The sequence below is a fragment of the Anolis sagrei genome, chromosome 1 (genome assembly GCF_037176765.1).
Source record: "Anolis sagrei isolate rAnoSag1 chromosome 1, rAnoSag1.mat, whole genome shotgun sequence".
In the NCBI taxonomy this organism is placed as follows: Eukaryota; Metazoa; Chordata; class Lepidosauria; order Squamata; family Dactyloidae; genus Anolis; species Anolis sagrei.
The window spans coordinates 47,319,855-47,334,214 of NC_090021.1; the positions used below are offsets into that span (position 1 = coordinate 47,319,855).

The following is a 14,360-nucleotide window of genomic DNA, read 5'->3' on the forward strand; positions in this document are numbered from 1 at the left end:
GTCACTTTAAATCTCTGAGGGATCTTACCTTTGTATATGAATGCTTGTCTAACAGGCCTCATGGAGGCACCAAAACAAAATTTATAATGAATCTGACATTTTTATGAATCAGAATTCTTTTTTATGACTAAGAATGCCAGATTCATAAGCTAAGTGACTGCCCATGACTGGTCCTCTACAAATTTGCCCATAAAATCGAAGCAAGGAAGCAGTGGGGAATGTATGATATGAAATTTGTTAGATATTGGCACAAAAGTTGCCTTTTAATTAGTTAACCAAGAAAGAGAATGAAAGAGGTAGGATATCTTGGCAGGGAAATTATGGAGCTATTCAACAGCAACAGCCTAGTGCTTCTGTGCTTGTATGTGTTTTATGTCTTGTGGTTTATTCTCACAAGCTCTAAATCTCTATTTCTAAGTTTATATAAATGTTTCATCCTCCCAATACAGGCATACTTAGTAAACATTAATCCCCTGTCCTCTTGGGAAGGGCAGGCCTCCCATCTGCTCAGCTGTATCTACAGAGCTTTGCACTTTGTCTTGGGCATGTTTGTTTTTTAATGACAACGGAGCTTCTTGTGAGCAGAATAGCAGGAGGTCTTTGCAGATGTTGAATGCAAGGAACGGAGGGGGACTCGATGAGCTCTGGTGTATTTGCTGTAAAGGCATTCTAGTAAACAGAGTGAATCTATTAATCCACAATTGTTTGGATAGTACTTGTGGAATAATCCTACCAATAAATCATCAGTCAGCTGGAAAGAGAAACAGGAGGAGAAATGGGAGCCTTCTGTGTAACAATTGCTTTGCCAAGGTGTTACACAGAGAATGGTTATTCATGCATTTCCATGAATTAGAACTAGTTAACTATTTCTTAAAATGCAATACCAACCTAATTTCATTTGTCAAATCACAGAAATCAGGGTGTATGGTTATACACTCAGTGTTTTGCTTCCTGAAGGTGTTGCTAATGATTTCTGCATGATAAATGTATAGATCACATGTCTATCTGGAGATAGAAATCACTCCCCTAAAAGGCCTTCCAGTCAGTAGATGCATATGCTGTGGCTGCTTCCACTTCCCTTCCTGTATTGATTTCATTATGGTTGCTATTGTATATTACACAGAATGTTCTGCAATTAACCCCTTTTCAGTACTTTAATGTGTTTGTTCTTGCTTATGCAGTGTTGGCATTTTGGGTCTCTTTGTGGAGAGAAAGAAATGGTGTATAAATAAACATAATAAATTAAACACAATAATAAGAATAACAACAATAACAACAGAGTTTTGGAGCACAATATGATCGTGGGAGAGAAAAAAAGTATGGATCGTTGATGTTGCAATCCCAGGTGACAGTAGGATTGACAAGAAGCAACTGGAAAAGCTTACACGATATGAGGATTTATGGTAGAATTGCAAAGACTCTGGCACAAGCCAGTAAAGGTGGCCCTAGTGGTGATCGGCAAACTGGGTGCAGTGCCTAAAGACCTTGGCCTGCACTTAAAAACAATCAGCGCTGACAAAATTACAATCTGTCAGCTGCAAAAGGCCACCCTACTCAGATCTGCACACATTATTTGCCAATACATTACACAGTCCTAGATATTTGGGAAGTGCCTGACATGTTGTCAAATACAACAGCCAGCATAGTGATCTTGTTTGCTGTGTACTGATCTTGTTATGTATCTAATAGTAATAATAATAATAATAATTTGAAAATTAGATTTTCCTTAAAAACTCGTCCTTGTTTCCCCCTTGCTTTTTTGCATTCTACCCATCCCTTACTTTAATTGATCAAACTCTTTTAGGGGCTTCATTGAAATGATTAATCCCAAATTTTCTTTGTTGACAAGAATGTGGGCAGGGAAAGATTTTATAACTTGGCCATACAGGAGGTTCCAGGGTTGATGTTTGGTCTGTTTTAATGATTTTGTATATTATTCATTGGGCAACTTCATTACTTCCTGAAATTTGATGCAAATATTGCATATTGCATGTGCTATGTGAAACACAGATGGGCAACAAATGAATTATGATTTAACCAAAAGATTTAAACAAATGAATTACTACAAACATCAGTTTATTTCATTAGCCTACAATAGTAGGTTAAAAGATTTAAACAAAAATGAGTTTTAAAAGGATGCTTACAAATAGTAATGGGTTGACATCTGAGTTTTAAATTGAATGAACTTAGGTTCCTTGGCTCTTAAATACAAAACTTGGTATTTGCCATTAACTCCCGTTGACTGGCTACAAGAAATCTGTAGATGCAAAAAATAATGTTCTACATGTGGTCAGAATAATTCAGAACTCTGTTTTTTTGTCATTTACCACTAAGATAAGACATAATTCCTTACTCACCATTACTACCAGTCCTTATTATCATTTAACATGCAAAGCATTTGAAGGGTTAGTGAACAGTGTACATGTTGACAAGGGTGGGAGGAAGTGGAAAGAAGAGAAGACAGATGCAGACCAGTGAGAAGGGTCTTGTTTGTGAATATTTGTAGTTTATTTGTAATTGAAACCCTGCCTCTCTGCAGCAGTCTCTCAACATTTCAAATGTCTTACTGTCAATATGTTGGTGGAACATTGGCCTTCCAAATGGATTAGACTTTGGTTCTCAGAAGTCCCAAGACATTACATGAAAGCTAAAGTAAATGAGCACTGGAGACAAAGACATTAGCTCCTCTAATTCTGTCTTCTTTCTTTCTTTCTTTCTTTCGCAGCACCTGCTCAGGCTCAGATCATCCATGCTGGGCAAGCATGTGTTGTAAAGGAAGATAACATCAGTGAACGAGTGTACACCATTCGAGAAGGTGACACCCTTGTTTTGCAGTGTTTGGTAACGGGGCACCCACGGCCACAGGTAAGCTTTGTGCCCACCTATCATCTCTTCATTGTTTATGTATTACTTTGCCAAATGCTCTCCTTCATGTCCATAATGACCATCTTGAGTGAAAATGATGTGGTGTGATCAATATATAGATTTTTAAAATAGTTGATGTCCCAATTAATCTAAATACTTTTCTCAACACACTGATATGCTGACCAGTTTCAATAATGTGCCTCTGGTTTCTCTTCAGATCGTATAAATCTTTCGCCTTTCAATAATGTGCCTTTCCATCTACAGAACAGGAAAAAAAAAAGTGAAACCTTTACCTCCAGTGTAAAACGGAGACTCACTTTTACTTGTTTTACTTATTCATTGTATTATTCATTTTTGGTGTTCTAACCATCTGAATTTGGGATTTTTTGATTAATATAGTTTACTAGGCTCAATCTAATCAGCACATTTCCCAGAGTGACCATCACACAGCTGCCAGTGGAGGTTGACTTTGAAATGTTACTGACCTTTCCTAGAGTCCCATGGTACAAGGGTGAGAGACGTTCCTAACACAACAGATGATGTGTGTAGAGATAGAACTCCTCATTCAGGAACACAATTGCTAAAAGCCAGGTGGTGAGTGACTAAATGGCTCCTGGAAATCATGAAATGATGTGGACAGAGCCCTCCAGAGAATGCAGCACTTTAAGAGCAGGAGTGTCAGAGTTATTCTTTCCTGCTCTCCTCAGAGACTTTTCTGTGGCCTCACTAGACATAGAAGCTAAATAATAATGATAGTATTTATTTATTTATTTATTTATTTATTTATTTATTTATTTTCCACTTCTCCTTTCAGCACAATATTTTCCAGCTTGGGATGGCTACACAGTCAATAATACCTGCAAGAAGGATTTAAGACAATTCAGTATTAGAAGTCACGTTAGAATTAATGTTAAGCTAGAATTAAAGTTAAGAAAGCAGGTCATCTAGCAAGAATACACATTCCCACCCTATTGACATATTCCGACAATGGGGTGACCCTGCCACTAGGCAGGGTGAGATGGTGGCCTCATACATCAGGGATTAGGGAGACAGTATTAATGGACAGAGTAATGGCCTGGTCACCCTTCTCAAGGTATCTGCTGCTTCACTAATTCTGAATTAGTATTTCATTGCTTCTGTAGAAGGCTTTTGACCCTCTCAGAACAACATTATTGAGCTTGCCCTATATCAGTGGTTAACAAACTTTGGTCCTCCGGGTGTTTGGAACTTCATCCCCCCAGAATTCCTGATTCTTCGCCAAGCTGACTAGGGCTTCTGGGAACTGAAATCAAAATACACCAATGCCCTGAGTTTGGGAACTTCTGACCTATATTGTGTCCTTTAGATTACTCAATCAAGTTCCTTATTAATGTGGGATAAATAACCACCGTCATATTCTGTTTGAGTATATTATAAAAAACCAAACTTAATATGAGCTTGCTACTTTTAAAATGCATTTGATTGTGTGCATTTATTATATCGCTTAATAATTTGTTTGCCCTGTTTAGCCAACATTATAAAAATGGTAAATTGACAGATTTTCCATCCCCTTATTTCTTCCCCAAAAATATTTATGAAAGGTTTTTCAAAATACTATGTTACTGTCAATATCTTTATATCTTCCAGGTTATTTAACTGGAAACTTCATGCTTGGCAATATTTTTTCACAATTAAAACTTATATGTTGATCATTAGCACTGAAAGAAAGGTTAACCAAAACCAATGGGAATTAATCTGTATATATAATAAAGAAGAGTGTTTGTATGGGAAGGACAGAGGTGCGGAGGGCGGAAGGTGTATGTGCCAGCATTCTGATTGGCTGCCGCTGTGGTGCTATTTGCATATGGTCTCTGATTGGCCAGCTTCAATAGGAGCCCCTGGTGGAGAAGAGGGTTCATGGCAGAAACGGGGCATGACAGAAAGAAATTTGCATATGGTCTCTGATTGGCCAGCCTCAAATGCAAGATTCCAAGATGAGAAAGAGAGGAAAGGAAAGGCCAAAGGGGGCTGGGTCAGAACACTACCAATAGAGACGAAATAGGCACACAGAGCCCCCATCACCCACTCTACATCCTACTGCAGTTTGGAGGAGGATGAACCATGGATGATGGGACTTGCAGTACCACCACTCACATTCTGAGACCGCTGTTAACCTTATCCAATGACTGAACAGGACCAAACTTCGCACATAGACCTCTCATGACCCACTTTACGTCCTGGTGTGGTTTGGCCGGGGATGGACCGTGGATTATGGGACTTGCAGTACCATTGCTCAATTCTTCAGACCACTGCAACCCTCATCCAATTACCAATAAATACCAAACTTGGCACACTGAGTCTCCATGACGCACTCTACATCCAGGTGCAGTTTGAAGGAGGATGCACCATGGACGATGGGACTTGCAATACCTGCACTCCCTTCCTAAGACCATTACAACTGCCAACGATGATGGATCAGGACCACAATTCACACAGAGACCCAGCATGACCCAATCTACATCCTGGTGTGGTTTGGAAGAATTTAACAATGGATGATGGGACTTCACTCACTTCCTGAGACCACTGAGACCCTCGCCAATGACTCATCAAGACTAAACTTGGCACATGGAGCTTCAATGACCCACTCTACATCCTGGAGCAGTTTGGAGGACGACAGACCATGGATGATGGGTCTTCAAGTACCTCCACTACCCAAGACTGCTGCAAAACTCATCTAATGACCAATCAAGACCAAAGTTAGCACACAGAGCCCCCATGACCCACTCTACATCCTGCTGCAGTTTTGGAGATGGGTGGACCATGGATGATGGAACTTCCAGTACCTTCACTCACATTCTGAGACCTCTGCAAACCTCATCCAATGACGGATCAAGACCAAACTTGCCATATAGACCTCTCATGACCCACATTACGTCCTGGTGTTGTTTGGAAAACTTTGGAGATGGATTATGGGACTTGCAGTACCTTTGCTCACTTCCTGAGACCACTGAGACCCTCGCCAATGACTAATCAAGACTACACTTGGCACATGGAGCTCCAATGACCCACTCTACATCCTGGTGCAGTTTGGAGGAGGACAGACCATGGATGATGGGACTACAAGTACCTCCACTCCTTTCCAAAGATTCCTGCAACCCTCTTCTAATGACCAATCAAGACCACACTTGGCACACAGAGCCCCCATGATCCACTCTACATCCTGCTGCAGTTTGAAAGGGGATGGACTTTGGATGATGGGACTTGCACTACCTTGACTCACTTACTGACACCACTGCCACCCTCATCTAATGACTGATAAAGACCAAACTTGGCACACAGAGCCCCCATGACCCACTCTATATCCTGCTGCTGTTTGTAGGAGGATGGGCCATGGATGATGGGACTTCAAGTACCTTCACTCACTTCCTGAAAATAATGCAGCCGTTATCCAAAGACCAATAAAGACCAAACTTGGCATACAGAACCACCATTACCCACTTTCTCTAATAACCCGGGCAACGCCGGGTCCCCAAGCTAGTTCTAAATAAAATATGGGTACAAAAATAGAGAACATTTGTTTTACTTCTGTCTGAACTAGTAGAAAGGGAGATCTAAGAAAACATTCTCAGCATTAAAAAAATACAATTTCTAAAATTCATTGGAAAAAGTGATGCCAAGTAAATATTTGAAAATTATGTATCACATACTTGAAGTTGAAAAGTTGATATTTGACTAACAGCCGATAACATCACCATGCCCTTGTATTTTGAACACCTTTGGAAAACCAAAAACCAAAAAAATAGTTGTCTCAATATTTTATAACCTGTAGCTGAGACTCAATTCTTCAGTCCCTTAGTCTTGCTTGAAAAAGTCTTGCTATACCATTCAAATATTAGCTCCTGCTTTCATCTATCCCAAAACTTCAGAAAGTATCACATGGCTAAGTGGTAGGTCTGGACTTGAAAAACATTATTTTGAGCATAATTGTACTTAATTGCAGAATTATGAAAAATTCAGCTGGTATAAGCTTTTCCAAAGAGTTGTTCAAAGCTGCACTTTTGAGAGTGCTGAAGGTACCTTCTTACATATCCCATACCATGGCTTGGTGCCATGTCTCTTGAAACAGGCTTGGAAGTGTGTCTAAAGTGTAGTTATTCTTTTTACACAATTTTTTGGGAAGCAAAAGGAATGTTGCAGAGAGAACTGTTGATATCATAGAATCATAGAATCAAAGAGTTGGAAGAGACCTCATGGGCCATCCAGTCCAACCCCCTGCCAAGAAGCAGGAATATTGCATTCAAATCACCCCTGACAGATGGCCATCCAGCCTCTGTTTAAAAGCTTCCAAAGAAGGAGCCTCCACCACACTCCGGGGCAGAGAGTTCCACTGCTGAATGGCTCTCACAGTCAGGAAGTGTCCAATTCTGGGCACCACAATTCAAGAGAGATCTTGACAAGCTGGAATGTGTCCAGAGGAGGGCAACTAAAATAATCAAGGGTCTGGAGGAGCAGCTTAAGGAGCTGGGCATGTTTAGCCTGAAGAAGAGAAGGCTGAGAGGAGATATGATAGCCATGTATAAATATGTGAGAAGAAGCCCTATGAGGAGCAGCTTAAGGAGCTGGGCATGTTTAGCCTGAAGAAGAGAAGGCTGAGAGGAGATATGATAGCCATGTATGTGAGAAGAAGCCACAGGGAGGAGGGAGCAAGCTTGTTTACTGCTTCCCTGGAGTCTAGGACGCGGAACAATGGCTTCAGACTACAAGAGAGGAGATTCCATCTGAACATGAGGAAGTTCTTCTCAATATTCCAGGTGTGGTCTAACCCAAGCAGAATAGAGGGGTAGCATTACTTCCCTAGTGTCAGCATAGTGTCAGCATAGTGTCAGCATCTAGACACTATGCTGACACTATCCTATTGATTGACACTATCCTATTGATGCAGGCCAAAATGCCATTGGCTTTTTTTGCCGCCACATCACATTGTTGGCTCATGTTTAACTTGTTGTCCATGAGGAATCCAACATCTTTTTCACACGTACTGCTCTCAAGCCAGGCGTCCCCCATTCTGTATCTTTGCATTTCGTTTACCCATATTAAACAAGAAGCAAAGTCCACCAGCACTGAAGTGACGATCCTTCACCATCGACTTCAGTGGACTGGCCACATTGTCTGAATGCCTGATCACCGTCTCCCAAAGCAGTTATTATACTCCTACTCAAGAATAAGCCGGTCCATCCAACCAGTCCATCCTCCAGGAAATAAAGCCCGACTGCTCACTGGAGGGAAAGATACTAGAGACAAAGTTGAAGTACTTTGGCCACATCATGAGGAGACAGGAAAGCCTAGAGAAGACAATTATGCTGGGGAAAGTGGAAGGCAAAAGGAAGAGGGGTCGACCTAGGGCAAGATGGATGGATGGCATCCTTGAAGTGACTGGACTGACCTTGAAGGAGCTGGGGGTGGTGACGGCCGACAGGGAGCTCTGGCGTGGGCTGGTCCATGAGGTCACGAAGAGTCGGAGACGACTGAACGAATGAACAACAACAACAAGAATAAAAAACAGAATGTTGGTGGACAGAAAAAGAGATTTAAAGATGGGCTTAAAGCCAACCTTTAAAACTATGACATAGACACCAAGAACTGGGAAGCTCTGCCCCTCAAGTGTTCTAACTGGAAGTCAACTATTACCAACACTGCTGTGGAATTGAAAGAGGCATGGATGGAGGGCAAAAGGGAGAAATGTGTCGAGAGGAAGGCATGTCAAACCAACGCTGACCAGGTCCGCCTTCCATCTGGAACCCGATGTCCTCACTGCTGAAGAACACGGAGGTCAAGTCTAGGTCTCTACAGCCACCTATGAACCCACCACCAAGACCCTGCACTTGGAAGGCAACTATACTCAGACATGAGTGATTGCTGCTGCTGCTGATGATGATTAAACAGTTAGATAAAATGCTTCTTATAGATTACCATAGAGCCAACTCCTCCATCTGCATAATTTGAAAAGTTTTTTGAAGTAGGACTGAGATGGACCATGAGGATGTGTGTGTGTGTGTGTGTGTGTGTGTATCTCCTGCTGGGTGGAGATCATAGAATTGGAAGAATCCATCCAAGAAAGCCATCCAATCCATCCCCCTGCCATGGAGGAACCCAGAATCAAAGCACCCCAAACAGATGGTCACCCAGCTTGAAAACTTACAGAGGAGGGGATTACAACACTTTTTCACTTTTTCACCCCCCCCCCAAAAAAAATCCTTCCACTCACTTTCTAAAATCACATGGATTATAATCCATTCTTATTGTACACATTATTTGGTTTTGGAGCCAACCTACTATCACTCTTTAAAAATACTAATTTTGAAACATAACAGCAATATAAGCAAATACAGTAAAAACAACCAACCATGGAAGATAATAACACTAGGAATAGTAACACAATAATAAGATTGTGTAGTTGATTTCTTGTCTGGTACACTTCCCTGTGTAGGAGGTGAGAGTATTACCTTTGTGCGTTGTAACCCTTCAAGCTTAACTTCAAAAGGCAGCAGCACTTAACCGTGTCACAAGAGCTGAGTGTGTTTTACAGTATTCTGTATTATAGTTGTTTTTAAAAGATTTCATCATGTGAAAATTGTTATGTAAGTCAATCCTAACATCAACAATGAGTCAATCCTAGCAATCAGAAAAAGACATTTCATAGGACAGATATACTATAGTAACACATACAAAGGATCTTGGAATTATTTTCTATACACCAGCTTTAGACAGTGACAGTACAATTTTGTGAGAATAATAGTTGCATAAAACGAACATGTACATTTTTCTTATAGGGTGGATTTATATATCTCAATGCCATCAGGGGATATAGCTGAGAAACATAACTGATTGCTTTTAAACTCAAGCAATACAAATGGAGGGTTCAGCAGAGGTCTCAACATACATAGAATGTGATGAGTGAAAAATGCTTCACATAGAGATAAAGAATCTGTGCACATAGGTAAAATAGTAGTGATTATGCCATTATCATTGGGATACATTGTGAGTTTTCATCCCACAATTTCTTGGCTCCTATGCTCTTGCTTGAATTCTTGGCTCCTATGCTCTTGCTTGAATTCTCCCTTCTGTCAGTTGCTTTCTTGTATTCCCTCAATACAGTGAATATGCAGTTTTAAAAGTTGGGCTTATTGAAATGAATTAACACATTGATTGTGTTAACTGGGAATGGGGCAATGACTCTGATCCCCATATATGATCTCTGTTATCATCCTACCCTTTTCCCAGTGAAAGATTTATCTTTTAGCCTTTGTTTAATGTGTTGCCTTCTCTCCTCTTAGTCATAAAGGTTTCAAGATGTGGTCAAACTTAATAAATGAGTCTGAAATGAAAAAAGCGGAGGAAAGATTAAAGTACCGACGAAAGCAGTGATGCAAAGAGAATGCACTCAGAGAGGCTACAGGCTTCTAATGATAGGACAAAGGCTAAGCAAATCCCTTATGGGCTGCCATTAGCTGAAGACCTCTGAACAGTAAGGGAGCACAGAGTGACGGCTATGTGGGACCCCATTGTCTCCTAACTGCAGACCCAAGTCCCTAGTGTATAAATAGGCCTGTAGGCTGGAGTAGGATTTTTAAAAAGATGGTGAGATAGTAGGGTCATAATAATGCTAACTTCCTCGCCTTGTGCTGTGTAGTTTGTCTGGCTATTGAAAATTATATAACTTCTGGTTCATGATCTGAAAAGGCGGGGGTAACTGTGACCTGCTTATCAGGTCAGGAAGGAAAATTTAATAGTTGAAGACAGATATTTCCCTTATCCCTCTGCACAGAGTTGTAATGTGTTGGGGTGACCACAGGGGCAAAGACTCCACGGTTGTTTATTTTGCTAATCTTTCCACAGCTGCTCTGAATTGAATGGAATCTCTGGCAGCAATGAATTCTGTTCCTTTGGAGACTTCATGCTGGCAAAACTCTTGTTAAATTTGAATTCATAGCCCCCGGTGGTTCAGTGGGTTTAACCGCTGAGCTGCTGCACTTGCTGACTGAAAGGTCGCATGTTTGAGTCTGAGGAGTGGGGTAAGATCCCCAGCTTAGCCCCAGCTTCTGCTAATCTAGCAGTTTGAAAACATGCAAATGTGAGTAGATCAATAGGTACTGCTCCAGCGGAAAGGTCACGGCGCTCTATGCAATCATGCCGGCCAAATGACCATGGAGGTGTTTACGGACAATGCCAGCTCTTTGGCTTAGAAATGGAGTTGAGCACCAACCACCAAAGTCAGACATGACTGGACTTAATGTTAGGAGAAAACCTTTACCTTTACCTATTCCATGAAGATAGCTTGGTGTTTTATACATGAATATTTCCACTCCTCTCTCTCAGAAGATATATTTACATTTCATCTTGTTTTTGTCTGGTTTATGTACCAATATGAGCAGCATGTTCATGACCAGGAAGCTTTTAAAATGTGAGAAAACTACTTACATTGTAGTTTCAACACCAACTATAACCATGTCATAACACAACTTAAAGACCGTAATCTTGTCAAGAAAGCAAGATAGTGTTTCCAGAATTAGGGACATGGTTATGGTTTACGTGAATGACACATGTGACACTAGGAATCCACTTTATACTGAATCAGATCATGTCTGTCTCACTTTGGCTGATTGGCAGGAGGACAAAACTTGGCACAGAGAAGCCCAATAGCCAGCTGAACATACTGCAGGGGTTTGGGGAATGGACCTTGATGTTGGAGTTTTAGTTTACCCTTATCCAGAAAGCACCGAACCCAACCAACATCAGATTTGCACCAAACTTGGCACACAGGCCCAACTTGTCCAACTGTGCATACAGGCAGGGTTTGGGGGTGAATGACCTTGGCTCTGGGAGTTGTAGTTCACCCTTATCCAGAGAGCCCTGAACCCAGTGACATCACATCTGGACCAAACTTAACACATAGACCCAACATGGCCAACTGTGCATACAGGTCTGGTTTGGAGGTCCTTGCCTCTGGGAGTTGGAGTTCACCCTTATCCAGAGATCACTAAACCCAGGCAACTATGAATCTGTACCAAACCTGGCACACAGATCCAACATGGCTAACTGTGCATACAGGTGGGTATTGGGGGTTAATGACCTCTGCTCTGAAAGTTGTAATTCACCCTTATCCAGAGAGCACTGATCACAGCTGATGTGGGATCTAGACCAAACCTGGCACACAGACCCAATATGGCAATCTGGTGGGGTTTGGGGTGATTAGCCCACGATTTTGGAAATTGCAGTTCACTCACATTTTCTAGTGGGAGCATTCATTAAAAACAACAGGAAAGACTGGCTTTTTTCTAAGAAATAGAGCTACAAATTAGCAAACTGATATTACCTAACACTCCAAAACAAACAGTGCCTTGTTCAAATAATCTGGGCCAACATAACATACTGGGGGTGTTGGGGGGGGGGGGATGATCTGCTTGAATGGGAGTTGTAGTTCACTCTGCATCCATTGATATTACCAAACTTCCCAAAACAAACTATGCCTTTCTCAAGTAGCCCAAGCATTGCAGGGCCCCCAAGCTAGTAATGTTATAAAGCACATAATTTTGAAAGTCACATATTGCTGTTGAAATAATGAGAAAAGGGTGCCTACAACAAATTGCTCCACATATACAGTTATTGATTTATTTCCTTAAAAACAACACTCCAAGCTTTATGGCTTCCAGCTAGCTTTCCTTAGTACCTCCTGCTCTGTTAGCTTCATTTGTTGTTTCAGCCCCAGCTAATCCAATCAATTTGCCATCAGTTCCAAAGAAATGTTACAAGACTTCTCATGTTCGATGTCCCTTTTCTTATCCATCAGTCTAACTCAACTTTTTGGTGATGCACCAGTGGCTAGTTCAAATAAGACTAACTGCCCCTTAAGAAAAAAAATGGAACTTCTAGAAACTTCTACAGAGCATTGCTGGACAGGCGAGGAAAGATCTGAAAAAAAAAACAGGCCAGCTTTTTAAAAAGTCAGGACATTTGCTAAACTTTGAGAAATTGGAAATGAAATCATGTAGTGGTTTGCCATCTCAACCTATGCCCCAGCTTTAAATTTGTCTGTATTCCTTCTCCTTTTCTTCTTCTCTGACTTTTTATTTCCATTCTCTTCTTCCAGGTGAGGTGGACCAAAACTGCCGGCAGCGCATCAGATAAATTCCAAGAGACATCAGTGTTTAATGAGACCCTTCGAATTGAGAAGATCCAGAGGCTTCAGGGGGGTCGCTATTACTGTAAAGCAGAGAACGGGGTTGGAGTTCCTGCCATCCGATCCATTCGAGTAGATGTTCAGTGTAAGTCATTTTGTGTGTTTCAGAGCTTTGTATTTTCATCATACCTGATTGTTTGGCTAGTGAAATTCTGATTTGATCTGAAATGATTACAGAGGGAAAGGGTTAGACATGGCTTCTTCCATAATTACTTTCCCTAAAGTGTGAATCTTGTATTTCCTTAGGAAATAAATGAGAAAATGGTCAAGAAAGTAATAAACAACTTAAGAATTGAGAAGGGAAAATATTAACAAGAGTGGATAGAATAAGGGCATTAAAATATTTATAATACCAAACATTTTATATTTATTCCTAACATTACCAAACACAGTAGAGAAGAAGACGCTAAAGATGTGGGACAGAAGAATAAGAAAATGGGCAGTCAGGGGGAAAAGACCCAGAATAAGAGACAAATGCAAAAGAGGAAGGAGAAGGCTGGGGATTCCAAGTTTAGAAGTTTATCACAATGCGTTTCAAATCCAAAGATTGTTGAAAATACAGTATATGGGGGGAAATGCATAAATATGGAGAAGAAAATAAATAATACTAAAGGAAAAGAAATAATATTTAGGGAATGGAAGAGGAGAGAGGAAACAGAGTTTAAGGAACCCTTTAAAGGAACAATAAAAGTGTGGGGGGAAAGAAGTTAAATCCAGGCAATGAGAATAAAATGGCAACTATATGGCAAGTTAATTATAATAATAATGAAATTATAGGCAGAACGTTGAGATTAATTGAAAGTAAATGGAAAAGGTTAGTGGAGGACTTATATACAGTGGATGGAAACCCAGTGGAATAAAAAGAAATTCAGAATCGGATAGGATCAGGGAATTGGATTCAAAGCTGGGCTATCAGACAAGAAAGTTTTAGATAGAGGGAATAAAATAGAGAACAGGATAGTCCACTTGAGAAGGTGATTAGGAAATGCTTGAGAGAGGAGAAGAAGGTGGCAGGAGATCTTTACCGACAAATCATAATGGTCAAAGAAGAAATAATAGAGGAAATAGAGGATAGGACCAGTGGTTTGCTTCTGCTTATATGCAAGATGGGCTATTGTCTCTCAGCTAGCTCATGGAGAAACAAAACAAAATATTGTGTTTGCATCCATGTGTGGGTATATTCCTTGACATGATATCTTTATCAATGTGAAGCCACTGCTTTCATAAGATTTTCTCAGGCAAAGGATACACAAAGGTGGCATGTTGTTTCTTTTCAGTG

At 40.7% G+C, this 14,360-nt stretch overlaps 1 protein-coding gene across 2 annotated transcripts in view; it reads left to right on the forward strand.

The window, feature by feature from the left end:
• Positions 1 to 14,360, forward strand: part of MDGA1 (MAM domain containing glycosylphosphatidylinositol anchor 1) — a 339,276-nt gene that overhangs the window by 120,510 nt on the left and 204,406 nt on the right. For both annotated transcript variants that reach the window (XM_067464241.1, XM_060754078.2), the window contains exons 2-3: positions 2,726 to 2,865; positions 12,992 to 13,166. In XM_067464241.1, the coding sequence (XP_067320342.1) occupies positions 2,726 to 2,865; positions 12,992 to 13,166 (315 nt within the window). The remainder of the gene's footprint in view (positions 1 to 2,725; positions 2,866 to 12,991; positions 13,167 to 14,360) is intronic.